At 40.9% G+C, this 20,943-nt stretch overlaps 1 protein-coding gene across 1 annotated transcript in view; it reads left to right on the forward strand.

Moving 5' to 3' along the window:
• Positions 1-20,943, forward strand: part of GRIK1 (glutamate ionotropic receptor kainate type subunit 1) — a 174,886-nt gene that overhangs the window by 92,813 nt on the left and 61,130 nt on the right. Inside the window, exons 3-5 of the mRNA XM_044441749.1 lie at positions 3,819-4,076; positions 9,310-9,491; positions 19,209-19,262. Of these exons, the coding sequence (XP_044297684.1) occupies positions 3,819-4,076; positions 9,310-9,491; positions 19,209-19,262 (494 nt within the window). The remainder of the gene's footprint in view (positions 1-3,818; positions 4,077-9,309; positions 9,492-19,208; positions 19,263-20,943) is intronic.

The raw sequence follows: 20,943 nt of genomic DNA on the forward strand, positions 1-20,943 counted from the left end.
AGCAGATATCTTTCAATTCAACTTTCCTAAACAATACTAAAATTAAAAATTGATACAGAAAAGGAATATTGACTTCTGCATTTTAGAGCAATAAACTGTATTATTAAGAGCTCTTCACAATATTTGTGGGAGGAGCAGCAGCATGGCAATCTTGGTATTAAATTTCATTGCTTGTAAAACTACTTGAAGTGCTGAAGTTGAGAAACTAGAGTTCCTTTATTTAGTGAATGGATTTGCAAAGCGTATCCTGAATTTTCCCCTTTGTAATTTATGGTTTTAGTGCCACATGTGGATCCATCAAAATATGAGCAGGTTCTTGTTCCAAGGAGCATGAGATAAATTACCATTTATATGATATATGTCAAGAAGGCCTCTAAGAGGTGAATGACTAGCTGTACTTAAGAAAAATCAACAGTCCCAAGTGGGCTTTTTGATGAAGCAAAACTTCTGGTCTGCATGTAGATTAGATGATGTGTCAGAAATGTATTGCTTCTTCAGAGAAAGATAAATGGATTAAATGCTTGCTTGTCTAGCATCCCGTGGAACAATAAAAAAGCTTAAAAATCTTTAACCCCTTGGGAACAAGGTATGAATGCTTCATCAACTTGCAGTTGTATTTCACATCCCCTGTAATCTTCTCACAAGGGCTTCACTTTTACTTACAATATTATGGAAACTCCCATGTAAGCTGGAGACACTGAATAAATAATAAATGTGCTAAAAGTCTGAAACATAACATAACAGGGATAAAGTCAGAAAAGGAATTTCTATGATAGATTTTCTATGGTAGAGGATAATCAGCCCTGTGTGCTTTTATTTCTTAGCTAGGCTCTCATCTTGCCAATTGTCTGATGTGATTAAAAAAAAGGATTAATCCATGGTAACTGAGAATTAACTGTATTACTAATTCAGTTATGACTAGGTTCATGTATAACAGCTCCTTCTGGGCAATTGGCCATGATGGATTGTCATGTCCAAAATGCTTCTCACAGGTTGGCTTCTTTTTCAGCAACAAGCTATGCTGATAACACATGGCTTATTCTAGGGGTTCTTTGATCCATGATGGGTTGTTGCAACATTTAAACTGGATCCCCAATTTCATTGCAGGCTTCTAGGGTTGGCCAGTGAGATGCCTGTCAACAGCAGCATCCCCCCCTCCCGCCCCGCCAACTGTCAGTAAGAGCCATCCCACTAATTCCCAAGGAGCTCCTTGGAGAAACATTGCTGGCCTGCCACCTTGCCTTCTTTTAGTTCAACCTTGGAAAATTGCTAAAATGGGTTCATAACTGTATTGTTGTCGCTGTCGCTGCTGCTATACAGTTATGTTGCTATCTTGAGCAAGCGTGCTCTTTGCAGCTGTGGAATACATGTAATCTGACCTGGTTGATTTATTTCTCAGCTTCAGCTGTCAAAGGCAGCAGTGGAATAGGTAACATACATGGAAATGACAAGGAAAGACTCCATATAGGCCTACCTGGGCACAGCTGCCAGGGTCCAACTGCTAAGTTGTCAATTGAAAAGCACTGGTATGGGGGGGGGGGCATCAGAAGGAAGTGCATCAAAAGGTGGGTGGAGTGGCACAGTATCATCCCAATATCTTCCGTTTTAGGTGTTGAACTGACATTCTGAGTGCCTTTCACTTTTTCAGCACTTCCCTGGGTTTCCAGAAAGGGGAGGTATAAACTTTCAGCACTCTTTGCACTGCTTTAACTTACTACCCATTAAATTTGCACATACTTCCCATTCCCCAAATTGTACAAATATTCCCAGCAGGTTTTTTTTTAATACAGATAGCAAAACAGGGATGCTACTACCATGACTCTCCATTCACTCTGTCCCATTCAGCTGCCTTCTTGAGGTTTTTCTGTTGGGGAGTGCTAAACATACTGGACAACTACAAATGGGCACTTACCTACTTACGAACATAATTATGTGGTTTTCTTGGACCAAAATGTTTTGAAAATAACCCAATTGTGCATTTGTGAGGCTTGGAAATAATATGCCAGTGAACAAAATGGGGTAGCCATCAGAGTAGGGAGGGGAGACAAAAGGGTTTGGACAGAAAGGACACTGGAAGACTTCCTGGAAGGAGGAGCAGAAAGAGCCATGATGAGCCCCATGGTGAGCATGGTTATAAGTTACATGCATGATGTCATGCTAATGCAGTCTGTGGCTTGTGTTGAGACAAATAAGAGTTGGCACATGATGAAACACATATCCAGGTTGAGCCTCAGCTTAACATTTACCTTACTGCTAGCCATTCAAGTTGTGCCCAAAAACTTTCCAAAGGTTTGATAGAGATGTGCTTAATATTGTTGCTGAATGTGCAGAGGCACATTTATTTGATCTCTTCACCATGTGTTCAAGTATTTAGAAAGCTTTCTGGGTTTTGCCTGTGGAAACATTTGGTAATTCTGCATTGGCCTTACTCTCTGAATCAGAATTAGCTCCTGGCTTGGGGAATAAACACCTTTGCATTAACTGGTGAGCTCCAAGGTCTTTTTGCCTGTTACCCTATACAGGTCTTGAAATAGTAGAGTCCACCATCTTTAAATATCTGTTCTCCCTACTTTAGCGATCTTTTATAAGTGGCAACCCTTTTTATTTTATTGTGTTTCTATATGACCTATTAGCCAAAGCTCTCTGGCTGATATAAAAAAACAAAACTTTAAGCCACAAGTACAAGAAAATGATAGAAAATAATCTAAAAACTCAAAGTAAATACCAAGTTTCTTGGTATTCAGGAAGTTGTTGGATTGCTAAATAGTTCTCTATGGAAAACTTTGGTGCAGGAGAACATGTTTCCAGCTGGAGCTGGAGTCACACACTGAAGTGCCATGCCAGAATACTTAGCATGTACTGTTAGTCTTCAGAGAGTTTTAACACTTCGTTTCTCAGATGCCACATTTTTGTGAATATCTACATACTCCTTCTTATCAATTGCGTGATTAATTTGAAAATAATTTGAAAATACTTTGGACTGTTCTAGTATTGTACTGCACAATGTTGCAGCTTTTGGAATTATCATATAGATATTGAAATAAGCATGAGAAAAGAATTTCTCTGACATGTTCCTCAGAATATTACACTTGATTGCTAAATCAGAACATGTAAAAGTGAAAAATATATGTTACTTCCAGGATAATGACATGATTATACAGCCATAAATTTTATTAAGCCTCCTTAGGGACCAAAATGAATGTCCATAAACTTATTTTCAAATTGTTCAATTCTTTTATTTTAAAAATATGCAATGCAAAAACAATATTAGTAGTTCTAAGGATCTTTGCTTTCACTAAGAATCCCCATAAAATGAGCACATCTTTGCCACATGAAAAGTGTCCCGATGAATGATCTGCTATCTTGTTGGTGAATGTTAGGCTTGAAATTAACAAATAGCAATGCCAATAAATATCAATTTGTTGGGTAGCTTGGAAATTCTTACAGTGTCTATCGCAATGAAAGTTCTATATTTATGGCCACTGTGCTATGAATCACAATGCATCAGGCTCTCATTCAGGGAATACGTTGATAGAATTGCTCTAAGCCACTGAACCATCATGAGTGACAAATCTAAAGGAAAGGAAACCATTGCTGTGTTTTTATTTGCAGTTCATGGAGTTGTGTAACAGGCTACCTGTGTAGCTGAAAATGTTGACGCTGCAGTCTTTAGTGAATAGGTCATTTCCTCCCCTCAAGTGTGTATACACTTTCCACACAAATTCAATTCAGACTGTTCCATTTATCAGTTTAGGGAAAGGAACAAAAAATGCCCTTTGGGCATCATGGTTCTCATTCTCTCTCTTTCTCTTTCACAGCATGTGATCAGCTTGCTCTTGGAGTAGCTGCACTCTTTGGACCATCTCACAGCTCATCAGTCAGCGCAGTACAGTCCATTTGCAATGCCCTTGAAGTCCCACATATACAGACCCGGTGGAAACATCCAACAGTGGATAACAAAGATTCCTTTTACATCAACCTATACCCAGACTATGCAGCCATCAGCAGGGCAGTTTTGGATTTGGTGCTATATTACAACTGGAAGATAGTAACAGTCGTATACGAAGACAGCACAGGCAAGTATCATGAAGCAGTTTAAGATACTCTATTCCTTGTAAACCCATGGCAGCTTCAGCAAACTCTTGTGGTGTGGAATGTGGAATGGGAGGTGGGAGAAGCCAGACCTTTTTCCGGAATACTCCATATCATTCATTCTCTTTGCCTCAACCCCAGGAGGCAAGCCCTATCTTCCACTAGCTGTTATTGGGTATACCTCCTATAGGGGTTTTCCTCCTGCATACTTTGGTACTTTTCTGAGTTTTCAGTTGTCCCAAGCTTGCAGAGACCTTCCTTTCATGCTAGGTTGATGATGTTTTGGCCACATATGATGCAGGGATTATGCTTAGTATTTTCATATCATCAAATATACTAGTGGCAAACATGGTTCTCTACTTTGCTACTAATGTGTTTAGTACTGCAATAATAATAAATGACATTATATATAGTAGATTTCCTAGAATATTGAATTCTTCTCTAATTTTATAAATTTACTACACATTACTGTACTGCCAAAAGCTCAGGTTTTCTGGGAAGTTCACGAAGTTGTAGTAACTTTCATTCTCTCACATCAATAAAAATGCAATGGAAATATTAGTTCCTGACATACTCCAACATAAGCTCAAAAGAAGAAATACAGACTTTATGTGGTAATGATTTGCCCTTTGGTATCACAATAGACTCTGGTTTTACCACCGCTATAAAAGAACACAGTAGCTCTCTGTATTGTGAGCTACAATAAAGATGCAAATAGATGAAACTAAGGATGGCAAGTGACAAAATTTATAACCCAGAGAACTTGACAGTATAGCTGATTTTAAAATGCTGTTACAGGCAGTTAGTGCAGAATACTGGAATGGCGAATTAGGCTCTCTAGATTATTAATTCTAATTAAGGATAAAACTTCTTGTGTTAGCCTGAAAAAAGATGCTGCTTATAAAGAGAAGAAAGTAGGAAAATAGGAAAAACATCATAGTAGGGCAGAATTCTTTTAGGGGAAAATCCAGAAAACTTTTTATATATGTGGTCAGGCGGTAGTATATACTGGGTCTCTTACACTTTGCAGGAAGGATTGTGGCAGAATTTAAGCAAAACGCATGTACCGCTAATGAGTACAGTAGAGTTTCCACAGTGTTGAAAACAAAGAGGCAAAGAGCGGAGATTTTTTAAGGGATACAAATTGTCAGCCTTTCCAAAAATCATGGTAAAAGGGAAAGTGATGGGAAAAGAAGTAGGGGATACTGTGGTGGTGCTTGTGGTTTTTCTCGCACTTCCCATGTGATGACGCCAGTAGGATCAGCGGCCCCATTCCTTTGCACCCAATGAAACCAGGTGCAGCCCAGTTTGCATGCTCACTAGGTATTGCTGAAGACACTGTGATGTACTACTGAATAAATGCCATTAAAGGTGTGATTTACTTCTGAGTAGTCATGCTGCATGGGACTCTTCATGTCAGAGGGCAAATCAGAGATAGATAGGATGACAGAGTCCATGGGAGGGGCAAGAGAGGCAGGAAGTTAACTCTGTTATGTGTGTACATGGCCATACATATTGACTGTAAAGCCAGTGCAAGCAGTGATGGATGACTTCATTAACTGTGAAATCCCCTACATGGATTTGATGGGGGTTACTCCCAGGAACATGGATATAGGGCTGCAGCCTAAACTCTTTAGTCCTCTTAACTTTCTGTATTTCTAGTGGCTCAGCTGGCAATGTTGCAATGTAACATCCAATATTCTTCTGGGCAGACATGAAAGATTTTCTCTCTGCACAGCTTATCAAAAGAGTGCCTTCATCAAAAACTGTTGCCTCCATTACAATGAGACACTATGAATTCACAGATCCATTGTATGGGTAGATACATAATCAGCTGTGAGATTAAATGAGTGTCGAAGGAATAGACAGAACAAATAGTCAATACAAGTGAACATCTTTGTGTGTGCGTGTGCATGCATGCATGTGTGTGCACACTTAGTGGAACTATTACAGATGGTCTCTCAAATTCATTTGAAAGCATGACACTCCAAGAGCTGACTGAACTTGCAAAAGCTAGCATATATAAAGTGAGGGATGAAAGGTCTTACTTTAATAATTGAGGAGGGATGCACCAACACATCCCTTTACCTGGTGCCTTATCTCCTTTGAGTCGATTATTCCAGGAACTTTTCTCTTGTTTAGCTTGTGTACTAGTATTAAAGCAACAAAGAAAGAAAAGTGCCTGGTTCAATCTATTGCAGAGAGGTAAGGCACAAGACAGTGCGGCAGTCAAAAAATCAACTTTTGTGCTATCTTGTTACCAGAGGTAAAAGAAGACACTCCCTTCCGACATTGTACATCAACAGGATGGGCATGTGACTGGTGTCTTTAGTCTGCTGCACCAAGTACTATATGGTTGGAAACTAGTGGGTCATTCAGACCAGGCCTGTTATAAATATTTGCACTAGCATTGACATTTTCATCAACATTTGATCTAGTGATATTCTAGTTTGTGGACATTCCCTACACTTTGACACCTTATGCTACATATTTTTGTATGCATGATTTCCATAAGGGCAGGAAATTTTGTGGAAACCTTGAGACTTGTACAGCACAGTCCTATGCATCCTTATTCTCTCTTGGTTAGTGCATTCATAATCACCTAGGGATAAGAACCACTGAAGTCAATGAAAGGTGCTGCTGAGAAGACAGGAATGTGCTTGAGCTATAGGGCAGCAGTCCTAAAGTCACTCACTTACTAAAGCCATTCAAGCAGTGGGGCCTCCTTCCAAATAGTCCAAGGATGGCACTCTGAGTTCTTTTTGTAGTTCTTCATGCTTTCCATCCAGATCAAGCACCCTGTGGTGTGATCTGGGTTGAAGCACAGAGGGGCTCTTTTCCTAGGCAAATTGAGTGTGTGAGAGGCTAGTCTAGGTTGGGATTGCAGAAGCATGCCTTGGGTGAATGCCCCTCCAGCACCCACACTAGACTCTGCACTAGGTATTTCTAGTTGACTTTGGGGGAAAGTGAAGGCACAAGCAGAGGTGCATGCTATGTACTGAAAGTAGTATGTGGTTTGGCTCTGAGTACTGCTGTGAAGGACTGAGATCAGAAACTAAAGAAGGATTTTTTAAAAAAAAGATATTCATTTACTTATATTCCACAGTTAAACTAGCCCCAAGGACTCTCTAAGTGGATTACAAAAATACCAATTAAAAGCAACATTTCATAATAAACATGTACACAAATAATAACATTGCACACTTGCTTTTTGTGGGGTGCTTTTTTCACACACTTTACAGTAGCACAAGCACTTCTAAGAGGCAAGAGAGGTGGCCTGCGTGTTTTGGCTCTCCCTACTGAGTCAGACGCTCCCCTCAATCATTTCCATTTCCCCACAGCTAAAATTTCCCAGAGGCCATGGTGTGAACTTCTTGTGCGGTACAACACCATATGATAAAGGAATCATTTTGAGCCAAGGAGCCTTTATCAGTAAACGGAAATTACACCTGAAATTATTGTGCCTGAAGCCCCATTTTTCTCTCTTAATTTAACTTGTGTCACAGTGGCTGAAGGAGCACCTTCGGCAAGAGGGTTCTTTGCTGCCTAATACAGCCAAGCTGTGGATTTACAGCCAACTTGCACATATGCCCTCTGCTTGCTCATCAACTGCATAAAAAGTCCTTTCAGGAAGCTGGCGAACTTGAATGTGGTCGTTGGAGTCCCCAGCCAGACTATGCTTCGTATTGTGCTACTACAATTTCCGCCTGAATACTCATAATGGTTCATATTCTGTATTGGTTTGTGGGTGCTTAAAAACTGAAAGGAGGGAATCAGTCTACCAAGGAAAAAAGTCAATTTCCCTGTGCAATGTGAGGCCTTGAGTAAAAGCCAATAGCTTGCAGCATAGCAATCGCTACTTCACACCAGAGGAAATAGGGTGGCTCTTTATGCTGCTTCACTTTGCATTCTATTAGTGCAGCTCTAATGCCAGAGATGCTAAGTAGGTTCATACAGGAAGTAAATCAAATGCACCCTCTCATACTGCTATGCTGATGGTTCATCTTCATAATTACCATATGTTAGAGGATTTTTTTTTCAAGTGATTCTTGCCTTAATTCAAAATCTTTAGCTAAAAGCCCATTTTCTTTGGCTTAGTTGAGCACATCTTAAGAGTGTGTGTGAATGAAAACACAAGATTCATATATAACTGGAGGGCAAATGCAATACATTTAAGGAATTATTTGAAAGGTTATATTTACCTGCTGTACAAAGTAGATAATACACAGCCTAGTCTGTTGCAAATATGTGCAGCCTGATTTTCCACCTGTCCTTGCATCTGAGCAGGTTTCAGATGCAATCATAAAGTGCACTTACTAGGAAGCAAGTTTCACTGAAGTTGGACCAACCTTGGCAAAGCTACATAGGTCTGGGATGCATATTGGAATGAAGTCAAAATGGTCGCTAGCCCTTAGACTTCTCTGTCCAGACACCATCACAGCTGCCTGTGTTCCCAGAACCTCTGGTTCCTTCCTTGGATCCAGTTCACAACAAAACTCTATCTTCCTACTACCTTGCTTCATTCTCTTTCCACCTCTCTGATCTCTGTCTCTCTCCATATCATTCCACCACAACTCTTCTGCTTGTTCCTGGTCTAGTCTTATGTGCTGCATCCAATGACTCTCCCCTTTTATCCTGGCCTGCTCTCATCTGCTGGATCTGCTTTTCCTGTGTGGAGCCTACCATAATTCTGTGTCCCCTCCAGTTCCTGGGTTTCTTTCATGACCCTCATCTGGCAGGCTCCCTCATCTTACTCTTTTTGTAGAGGTTGGCTGTAAAGTGGCTGCATTTTACAAGCATCATAATAATCCACTTTTACCAGATTTTCCATGAAACATTTGAGATAGGTTCTTCCCTGCAATGTACAGCTTTGTGGCTTACAGATCTTTAAATCTTTGGATTTACTGCAATGTTTTTACACATTATATGTAAGATTAAGAGTTGTTGTTGTCTGAGGCTTGGGAAAGAATTTCGCACTGGAAAATTTCTCAGCGTATTTGGGTGCTGAATGTTTTCTAGTTAAATGCACTCATAAAGGGAAATGATTTCTTAAGCTTTGGCACTGGAAGATCTGATAAATGGTATGCTAGCACATGAAGCTTTTATGTGGGGTAAACGTGAAATATATTGTGGAATGGTGAAATTAGCTGAGTCTAAATGACAGTAAAGATTCATTGCATCAAACAGTTACTTGAATTATTGGTTGTCATTTTCTAGGTCTAATTCGCCTGCAAGAACTCATCAAAGCCCCTTCTAGGTACAACATTAAAATCAAAATCCGCCAGTTGCCCTCGGGGAATAAAGATGCCCGGCCTTTGCTCAAGGAGATGAAGAAGGGCAAAGAGTTCTATGTGATATTTGATTGCTCGCATGAAACAGCAGCAGAAATCCTCAAACAGGTAAAAGGAGGAAAATGCCCATTTGTTTCCTTCAAAGTGATCGTGCCATCTGGCTTTCAGCTTCTGGAAAGTACTAAACGGCATTCAGGTGGATTAGATTTTGGCTGATTATCACATGGTCGAGCAGTTATTCTCAACACTGGGGACCCTTGAGCCTCTGTTGGACAAGAAAAACCTGTCTAAGCATATCTAAAGAGCCCCTGAAAGCTGCCAAAAAGCCCTCCCCTGGGTCAGCCCTCTCCACAATGGGCATCATGGTTAAAACCTCTTTAGTGCATATGCTGCCCCAAACTTACGCAGCATCTAATACTAGTATGTCTCCTTCACAGCAGGAAAGCTAGTATGCAAACATTCCGTGCAGCTGGGGAAATATACTAGAATAGGCCTAATTTAGCCCAGATGTAGATTCTGGCTCATTGCAAAACCAAACTATCCTAATGTACAAACTATCCTAATGCAGATCCTATATCCTCAGGGAAAAAAAAAAACACACATGGCACCTTTTTAATGGTTATTTCAACACAGGCCTTCCAGCAAATACTTCTTTAAATACTTCCAGAACTTTAAAAAAATGTAACTGTGTCTCCTATTTCCATGCAATGTATTTTAGCTGTATTGTGAAACAGGTGATCTCTCTTTATGTTGCATTTTGTTGTTTTGTGGTATCTTATTTGAATCCTGCATTTTACTATGTCTGCAAGCTACCCAGAGATCATGCTATTGAGTATCCTGTATAGATGCCCTAAAAATGTACGTGTAAACATTGTGGGAATGTATGGAAACAACTAGTTAGTATGGAATAAAGCAGCCAAAGGGGGAGCAGGACAGACAAAGATCAGTAGAATTACAGAAGTTCTCTGGTTTAATTTCTGGGATTTCTAGTTAGAAGGATCAAGCTGAAGGTGAATCAGAGCAGAAAATACTGGGCTTGATGAATAAAAACTTGCCTTCCTGTTTTTACAAGGAAGGGTTTACTTATCTCTGCTGAGGCCTGGTTCCTCCAGTTTTTCTAGAATTTTGTGAGGTTTGGGATTAAAAGGGGAAGAAATCAAGATCACAGGCTGTCTTCCCATATCCAAATGCTGGTTGGCATCTTGCCCACCCAATTTAGAGGCTCTGTTCAGATTAATAACTTGTGGGAGTGATGTGTGTCCATTCAGGGAATTCGCAATGACATAATAAAATAGAGATGAAGCTACAAACCATAAATCTTCATCATTTGGAAGAGGGTTTAAGAGATCTATATAAAGAAATACAGAATGATAGCCCCTCTAGAAACATTCTGAACCCTCGAGGTGAATTTGATTATAAATAGATAGATCTTTATGAGATCTTTCAGGAGCTATGTATCAAATGGACAGGGATTACACTGTATTGTACATTAGAGAGGTAATCTAGAGTATTGCAGATATCCAATCTTTTATAATGCTAACAGTGTGGCAAATATGACTTGATAAAATTCCATTGGAGTCTAGTAGTGCACAAATGGAGTCCTTGTACTTTCAGTTGCAAGGCTGAATACCTAGCACAAGCACTGATTTCTGAGACCAATAAGCTGGTGGAACGCCCAGTATGGGCCATGACCTTCCTCTGATCTCAGTAAATAATCAGTACTTGGACAAAATCACTGCAGGCTGCAAGTATGCATCATTAACAGGGATACCAGGGTTCTTTAAATCTCAAGCGGAAATCTGTTGTTGCATTTGTTTTATCAAGGCACTTTGCTCACTTCTTGCAGCACTGGTAGATAGTGCACAAAGTGTATTTTCCCCGTGGGATCAGTTAGTTAAGGATTATTCTTCATGCACATTGTACTTGCTCTAGGAGAAGCTTCACTGCCGCTCGAATACAATATTTTGTACAGTGCCTGAGAAAACACTGGGTGAACTTTGGAATGCTGCTAAGTACAGGATAATAAAAAATAAATCTTTAGCAAACTCAACAGGCCTTCATAGGGAAAAATCACAGTGGAACCACCAGGTCTCCATGATAATGTGCAATGTGAGAACACTATTAACTCAAGGAAGAAATGAATAATTGGGTCTCTTAGCAGAATGGCAAAAAGCCTCATTCAGTTTACAATCAGGACACACAAAATGTTTTTTGGGGTGTCATGGCAAGAGGACCTGCCCACCCTCACAACTTCCTGTCATTGGGTTATACCCCTGTGCTATATACATATAACAGGAATATATCTGAAGCAATATTTGAAAGTTACTGGAGTTTTATTGGACTCTGAAGAGAATCTGAGATGTGTAATACATTCAAATACTGAAATGTTTACAAAATTGTGGAATGCAGATCATGGAATGTTTCCTGTTATGTAAATAGATTTACTCAGAAATACGTTTCATTGTAGTTAAAGTGGCTTACTTCCATCAAAACAGGCATGGATTTGCACCTTTAAAGTATCCAATTTTCACTTAAGTAAATTATTTCCAGGGTTTCTATATCGTTTGTTCAAATCCAAGAATTCTGTTTCCCCTTTACAGGAAATGTATTTCTTTTCATCATAGCATGACCTGGCCTCCATGAAGACTGGAGCCACTGGGACTTTAGGAGCCCAAGAGCCAAAAACATCCCATTCATTCCTTTACCATCTGTTTCTACTATCAGCAAGGGTAATCCTCCAGATGTTGTTTCAGCCACACCAGATTGGAATGACAAGAACTGTAGTTCAGCCACATCAAACGTGACAGGTTTCCCTGCTTCTGCAAAAGTATGATGGCAGGACTAGTTGCATTCTGGGGAGATTCTCAAGGATGGGGAATTAAAGCCCTAATTCAGTATTCAAGATCATGCAATTAACTTTACATGGAGCAGGATGGTGGGGTCATGCCCACTGGCTTCACCTCCTGCAGTCCACACACTAATAAGCAAAGCCTATAATCAAGTCCTTAATGACCAGGGAAGCTTACAGATGAAGAGAAGCACCCTTTTGCAGACCATCCTCCAGTGCCTCGAAAGGGGAGTGTGAGATGGCAGGAACATGATGGTGGGATGCAGCCGATGGGACAGGCCTGCTTTCTTACCCCACACAATGTTATTTGTCTGATCTTGGACTCATGAATAGGGTTCATGCCTCTCATACAATCGATAAAGAAATAGCGCCTGTGTGAACCTTTGCAGATTTAAGCCCTAAAACTTAATTTCTCTTGGAAGAGGTGAGAGGAGAGGATTAAGGATAAAAAAGGGATTTGGTAGATACTCAAGGTCAGTCACTGAGATGGGAGATATCACTGCAGGCATATGATAAAGTCAAGGCTTCTTCCAGTCAGGGGAATTGCAGCTGGTTCACTCTGCCAATTAAGAATTTTTCAAATATAGATTACATTTTTTGTCCTGCATCTTCTGCTACAGTGCAATTATCCCATCCATCCCTAATCATTTCTCCCCTCCTCTTGTTTTCCTGTAATTGGACATAGGTGTGTAGTGACTGTGTGGAGTACAGAGGCAAACAGATCAATTCTGGGAAACCAGTTCTACTATCTTTCTTATTTATTTGGGGTTTCTGAAGGCACCACAACAGTTCTTTTCTGGGAAACAGAGTCAGAGCTGGTAAAAGCCTGAGAGAAACTTGCTTATGTCTTGCCAGGAAACTGATAACTAAGGGCCGATCTACATGGAGGCAGCTTTCTGTTATGGGGCATCACTGTTCTGCTGTTTTTCCAGTATACTTGTTACTTGTAGGGCACGTTGTGGGGAATAGCGTGTGGTATGTGTTGTTTTTATGCAACTGGCCATCATATTCAAAGCCATATGCCTATAGGGCAAGAAATGGCTGGACTAGACACATTCCCACTTCAGGGCTCTCTTTCCAAGGTCACGTGATGCAGTGTTGCATCAACCTGTGGAGGCCGGTACTTCCACTTTCTTTTACACTATCTTGTGCAGCTGTGAAACAGCAAGTACAGTTTTAAAAAAAGAAAGTAAAAATAGAAAGCAAATATTTGCCTCCACAGCAACACAAAATGCAGGGCAGTTCCTCCCCCAGCCCTACAGAATGTACCCTGGGCCACTCCCCTCTCCCTGCTCGCTGTTCGCCCCCTCAGCTGGAAAAGTTTCATGCTATGAAGACAGCAAAGATGTGAATATATACTGGAAGGTATCTGTAAGAAGATATAAAAAGTGATAAAACCAGGCTCAGGAAATCCAGAATATAACAATAGAAATGGTGTAAGATTGAAGACTGCATCCGGTGTGGTGGAAGTCTGAGCCAGGCATTACAGTGTCAAGATAAAGCGGCATATATGCATCCCCTCCTCGGTGAAAGCAAGGGGAAACTTGTACACATGCAGAGAGCATCAGGATCACCCATGTCTAATATTCCACAAGGGCCCATACAGTGTCTGGTACTCCTCTGGTATCATGGAAAAGCGAAATATTCTCAGAACATTTTTGTTAAAAATGACAAATACTGGCCAATGTATTTAAGTTAATGGCTTCACTCGTTGCCTGAAGATGCATGACTAAAGATACAGTTTGGTCCATATTATTAGACTGACCTGAATCACTTTCACTTACTAATCATGGATCAGAATAATCCTTCCATTGTTAAATTTGGCAGTTCAGCTCTTGGCTCAAAAATGGTGCCAAATACACATGAAAATTGTATGCTAAGAAAAATGCATATTTTGGGATAAAATGTATGTGTGTGAATCTATGCATTTTCTCAGACAGATGCAGGAAAGGGATTTATGACTGAACACTGACTACTATTCATTCATTCATTCTCTACACCTCCCAATAGTTGAAGGTCACTGGTAATAGACTGATCTGTTGAATCTGTCCTTGGGAATGTTAATCTTTTTTTTGTTTAACATCATTACATCCCAGGACTCACTTTTCAGGCATTCCTGAAAAAGTCCAGTTGCAATGCAGATGGCTCCTAAAATAGTAGCACATTGCTTTTCTGCCACAGTATCCATCACAATGATTCAAGCTGCAGCAGAAGCTCATATCCTTGGTCAGATGGTACTCCGGTGTGCTTCTTCAAGCTACTTATAAAGACTGGGTTAGGTTTACCTCATGGGCCATAAAATACTATTATAACCCACACATTTTCTCCTATCAGTTGCACAATAAAATAGATGAACTGAAGGCAGAATCTGTTCCTGCTATTGCTTTTCTTCTCACTTTACTCTTTCTTTTCACATGAGAAAGTTTTGCTTTATAGTCAAAGATTAAGATGGCTGCTTCTGTCTCATGTGACCCATGGTGTCCAGGAAGCAGCCACTCTGCTGGATCCAAACAGCAGAGAAATGTGGAATGCAATTCTAAGCATAGCTGCTCTCACTTTATCCTTGAGCAAAATTCAGAGATGAGATTCGTTTTCAATATGATTATAGCCTGAAAAACAGAAGGGACTATATATCATATGGCAGAATATTATGGATTGCAGGAGAGGGGGGTTCTCCCTAAGAGTGTGTGTGTGAAAGAGAGAGCGCGCAAATGAGACAGAGGATGGTGCTTTGCTTGAATTCTGTCTCTAATGGAGATATGATTACATGTTATTAAGTAAAGCCCTGGACAACACGGAATTCATATCTAATACTTCTTTGATTGAGTCTGTAACCTCTGTGATCTGGAGAAAATTGGTTGGTAGTATCTATACCAACAGATATCACTAGGCTGTTCAGGCAACACATCTTACACACCCCAATCATTCTGTGATATTCTTAAATGCTTTGAACAAAAAGTTATATGGAAAGCCTCAGCCAATGATGAAAACTGCATCTTCTGAGAATTCTAAGCTTGTGTCTTTTGAACTGTGCTTTAGTAGGAGTCAAACATCTAAATTTTCCAGTTAATTTCTCATTCTCAACACTTTATTCTATACTCTGCTGACATTTTAATAGATTGGAAGGCAAGGCATAAACAAGAGGCTGAAGGAAACCTGCCAGAGGGATTGAAAGGGTGCAGAGCGGTTTAGTGATCAGACTTTGATCTGAGATAAGTGGCAGCTGCAGCTGTGGGTGGTATAAATGCAACTTTCCTCCTCAGTAGCTGTGCAAGTGGATCAGGATGTGACTCTGTGTATGCGTGATAAGGAACAAGTGGCTGAATAGCTTGAACTCCTTCCCAAAAGTCTTGACAAGTGCTGCAGTACTGCTTAATCCAAGAAGCTCGAACCAGCAGGGCATGCTTGCAAATGTTACCAGAGAAGGCATGCGGTGAGGGGTCAAAGGACACAGGCAGCAAAAGTGGCTGCTATATCACCTCAGATTTCTCAGCAGCACCTCACTCACCCACCCAGTTTGGCACACTTCTGCAGCACCCAGCAAATAGTGTGAGGTCATGGGGAATGAAGCTGAAAGGATCTGTGCTGAAGAAAATGGTCACCATGAATCCCAATTATATGGAATGATGCCAGGAATGACTGCTAGTACAGAGTGGTCCACAAAATCAGCACAGGTGTGCTTTGGTTGGACTTCCCATGACAAGATATGGGAACACCTGACAGATGCCCGGGCAGAACAGGGGGTGTGCGCCACTCCACCATCTTCTTTCCCCATCCTTGCCCCCATCAGCTCTTGTGCACTCTCTCAGGGGACACTGCAGGAGAACTGGGATGCTCCCTGGGCCATGCCAAGCCATTTAGCTGGCTGCAACTTGACTTTTCAAAAAGTGTCACCATATAATCCATGCTTCGAAATACAAGGGCAGCCCAGGACCACGTCAGGTGGGCTGGGACTGGGGCTGTGTTTTGTTTTGTTTTGTTTTTACTTGATTGTGGCTTGTTTTGTTCCCTGAGTTTGAACAATATGATAGGACATGCTGGGTTCATTAAAAACTACTACACGCTATGGGCAGTGGTTTATATGCCATCCAGAGTGATCTGTGGGAAGAGTGCTGAGCAAATCACCATGGCTTCTAAGCCAGCATGGCTTAATCTGCTGTGTGAACCTTAAAGCTGAAAACAGCCTGAGGCAGAGAAGAAAGATGCTTAGATCTTGCTAAAGGTGCAGGTGGAAACAATGAAAAGGCATCAGTGAGAACTTTGGCCCCTACCGTATTGTCTGCATAACTATACAGTTATATGAGGTGGCTCTCAGCTTAGTTTCATGTAGGCAGTGGAGCTCAGAGGCAGGGGGGAAAAACCCTGAAATGGATAAAGTGATGGAAGCAGAAATGGATGGAGCAAGAAAACAACATGAAGCAGTCTGATGGAAGGAAAGAAGAAATGCCCTCCATTCAGACCCCTGACAAGGAAGTGCGTAAACAGGGGGAACTGAAATTGAGTGAGTGAGGGAATAGGAATAGAAACTCTTCAACAGAGCACCTCCAAGAGAAAAAGAAAAGAACCTGCCCCTGTTTCAGTCAGGCTGAGTTTTATATGATGAGCTGTGTCTGGAGAGAGATGGGGTAGTGTGATTCTTTTGATGCTCCTGGATGTCTCATGTGAGACTGTGGATGTGCTCAGTCAGTCCCCAACTGCAGCAATGGAATAAATGGAGCATGGGTCCTCAAATATGGCCCGGGGGCCGGATCCAGCCCACCATGGCCATTTATTCAGCTCGCCTCAGAGGTTTTTCAGTGTGCATATGGGGTTGGGAGTTTTAGGTCAGCCTAGTTATACTGAAATGATTCTAGCTGCCCAGATTGTTTTAAATCCTGTTTTACATTTTGTATATGGTTTAGTTCGTGGTTTGTGAATTTTATAAATTCCTCTGAACTTCCTGTAAAACCTTGACTATCAAGTGGTACAGAAATGGGTAATAATAATAATAATAATAAGAATATGCAATAGTAGGGTTCAACACGCATCAGTTTGACAGTAACCACAGACACAGGGCAGTGCCTGCTTCCATTTTTAGCATTAAAGGGCTCCTCTGTTAAACCAATGAGAGGACAGACCTACATGAGTGCCTGCATGCATGCTGCAGGCACTCATGCAGGGCAGGCCTTGTAAGGGAGCATAGGACCCCGCAGATGCAATGCAATCTAGCACACACGTGCATTAGCCTCTGAAGGCCAGGAAGTACTGGAAGGCAAGTGGTGGTTTATTGACATAAAAACTGAATTGCAGAGTTTGCTTTTTTTCTTAGAAAAAAAATACCATGAAAGATATTCTTTAATAACAGAAGTTGCATATGGCCTGGAACAACAGCACTTTTTTTTTTTTAGTTCACCTCTATAAGATGATCAGTCAAAAGAAAATTTTTAGGTTTCTTTTCCTCCCATTCAAGAAGCTGTACCTCTCACAGAAAGGTGGCTTTAGCTTGCAGAGGTTTGGACCATATTAAGAGTTTCAAAGCTATGTCTGATCATTCTTTTTGTGGCTCCTTTGAGCAATCAATTCCCCATGGGTATTCACTTTTTAAAGACCAATTTCTTTGGCTACTCTGTCAATTTTATTGCTGTACATTTACACTAAAAGCTTGTGAGCAGAAGGAGACCCCCCAGGATAGCAATATGAGTTCCAAGTATACACACAGTACTTTAATATTACAGCAGCTGCTATCTGCTATCACAAGGCCTGGAATTGACTCCGTTCCACAGATGGAACGTTATTACTCGGATGAAGCTTGCTGATATTCCTGTGGAGACAAGAACATTGTCAGCTGGTTCCGAGTCTTGGTTTAATCAACCATAATGGAGAGTTACCATCCTGTAGTTGTGCTTTACACTGAGGAGATCCTTTTTTCCCATTGTAGTGCTGAATATTATGAAATGCATGATCAGTGGCATTTGGCTGGCTGTTGCATGTGCCTGGAAGCAGTGTGTGTATGTGTGTTGGAGAGAAAAGGAAGGCAACACCAGCCATATGATTTATGGAGGCTGGTGCAGACGAGATGTTGGGGTCCCTACCACTACCTCCTAAAAAGACCCATGTGAGCAGTGTGACACTACCTGGGTAGGGCCCAATTGCCCAAACCCTATTTTGTAGGATCCTGGAGAAATTGCTTCCTCTCCCACTGGACAGTCTTGAGGGAGCAACATGTGTACATGATGTTCCAGAACTTTACACGCCTTACTAGGCCTCTCTCCATATCCTTTCCTGATTATCTGCATGCCTTAATGGCAGATGGGGAAATTTGTTGTAGAGTCTACAAGAGAGGAAAATGTGTACTAAAAACAAGACCCAACACTGTTCCTTCATTTACTGGTACTGATTTTCATACCTCTGGCTCCCTAAAAACTAGAAGCTCAAGAGATTTGCTGCCTGAGGCAGAACAACATAGTAGACAGGAAGAGCTCAGTTATTTTGGCACGGAGGCAGAAAGTCCTGCATGCGTTCTCCCTCTTGCTGTAAACATGCAATAATAATGACAACTTGCTGCTGTGTCACGACACCTAAAATCAATTGCCTTGCTTGGCATAATGGTGGGGCCAGTGTCTGAAAATATATTTTTCTGACATATCTCTATTTCAGAACAAGGAATTGTGCTTAAGACCTTGTCCTAAACCCCTCTTCATAGGGCGAGGTGAAGGCAGGGAATGAAGCCTAATGCCAATTTATTTTCAGCTATCATACAGGTATTAAAATAATTTTAACCATGCCATTATTATAAAGAGGGAACTGTTTATTCCGCAGCTCTGCAGAAATTGCTCTTACAGCTGGGCTATTCTGCAGACCTACAAAAATGATACAAGCCATGCAGTAAACTGGTATAGTGTTTGCGGCGGTGATTTTTCACATTGAATGCTTATTGTTTGTGCTCTCTGGCTTCTCACTCTGGCTTATCTACCCCTTGCTCTTCTCTTTCTTAACAGATTCTCTCCATGGGAATGATGACTGAGTACTACCACTACTTTTTTACAACCCTGGTAAGACATGTTGGTAAATTTGTACCTATTACAGCCGAAGCAGCTGAAGACCTTCAGCTCCCTCTGTGTTCTGTGTGTCAATTACAAATGAAAAGTGCTTCTTAACTGCTAAGAGTTACTGTTGCCAGTAGAGCCATCTTGTAGTGGCCGAGGCATTGGCCACACTCAGCACCTGTATTTCCACTTCCACTTTTCTCCCTGGCATAGAAGTCACTTGCCTGCTAACCCATTCTTTTAAAAATAATAATAATAAAATAAAAATAATCCAAGGAAATGTTTGGGAAAAGAGAAAATCTAAACTATTCCAAAGAGTGTGACTATTTGGCTTCAGTGCTTCATTTAACTTGTTCTATAGCTTCTCTGGGCCAGGAGAGTTCTTCATGGCACTGAATTATTGCTGTTAAATGTACACTTCTCATGGATAGGATGTGTATAAATTTTAGTGCACATTTATTTACATTCCTTGTTTTTAAGTTGTATTTTCCAGGCAGAGATACTGAAAAATGACAGTAAGGCCATCTCCTTATTAAAAAATGCACTGTCAAAGAGGGTGATAAGTTCCATTTTAGGTATGGCTGTTAAACACAAAATCTTTGAGAACAAAAGCCATTAAAGTTACAATTATTGCACAATTCTTTAAAAAAAACATACCTAGAACACCGTCCAGTGGTGATGCCTGAAAACTTCTGAAGTCAGAAAATTATAGGCACCCTATGGAGGGTGGGATGAACTAGGAAATGATCTTCACCCCCTCTGCCCACCCTGCTAGACAACTAGACAGCCAACTTTGAAATTTTGAAAGAGGAGGAAAGGAGGCTGGGGTATCATTAGTTTATGGAATATCATGGCATAGCCAGTCTCATCCCTCCTCCCCTCCACCTGGAATTTCTCTTTACCCCTTCTCTGAGGATGCTCTTCAGACCTTGAAAAAGCTGCCAGGACAGCTCTTTCCATGAAAGCTGCTGTGTGTGTGTATGTGCGTGTGTGTAGATCCGAGAGTGGATCGCCAGCTCTGAAGTCAGAGCTCTTTTCTGGCCACAGATCTGGGCATGCAAAAATGCCACAGCCCCTCTAGATGCATGTTTCCATTTAAATGAACTGAACTTATTTAAGTATAATGTATTCTCAGAATTGTTATGTGGCTTCAGAACAGGGTACAGAAGAGATTTTTCTTTTTTAAAGACCTTTCTGACGAGTCCATTTGCTTAATCATGGGAAATGTCATATATATCCCCATGTAAACAGCTCTGCAGAAATACAAAGCATAAGCAGATATGGATGGATGGATGGATGGATGAAAGAAAGAAACAAACATGTTTTAACTGATACAAGTTTCCTGGCTCTATAAAGTACTAGCAAGGTGACATCTAAAGTTGCATGCTGTATCTTGTAATTTAAAGAAGCAATTGCAGTATTGTTATCCTGGTGGGTGGAGACAGTGCCATATAGGGTGGCCAGTATCCAGACACCAATTGCACCTGTTCCTTCAAGATGTTTTCCTTGAACAAATTTCCCAAATACCGGCAGGTGCCCTGCACTTTTTCAGTGCATGACATACAGTTTTGAAATGTGTCACAAAAATAGTATCATTTAAAGCATCCATTAGATCCCCGTTTTGCAACCTTCTAATATGCACAGAACTGCTTCTTCGCCAATTTGACACATATATCAGACACAGTGA

This window comes from Varanus komodoensis, unplaced genomic scaffold (genome assembly GCF_004798865.1).
Source record: "Varanus komodoensis strain SLA01 unplaced genomic scaffold, ASM479886v1 scaffold4, whole genome shotgun sequence".
Taxonomy (NCBI): Eukaryota; Metazoa; Chordata; class Lepidosauria; order Squamata; family Varanidae; genus Varanus; species Varanus komodoensis.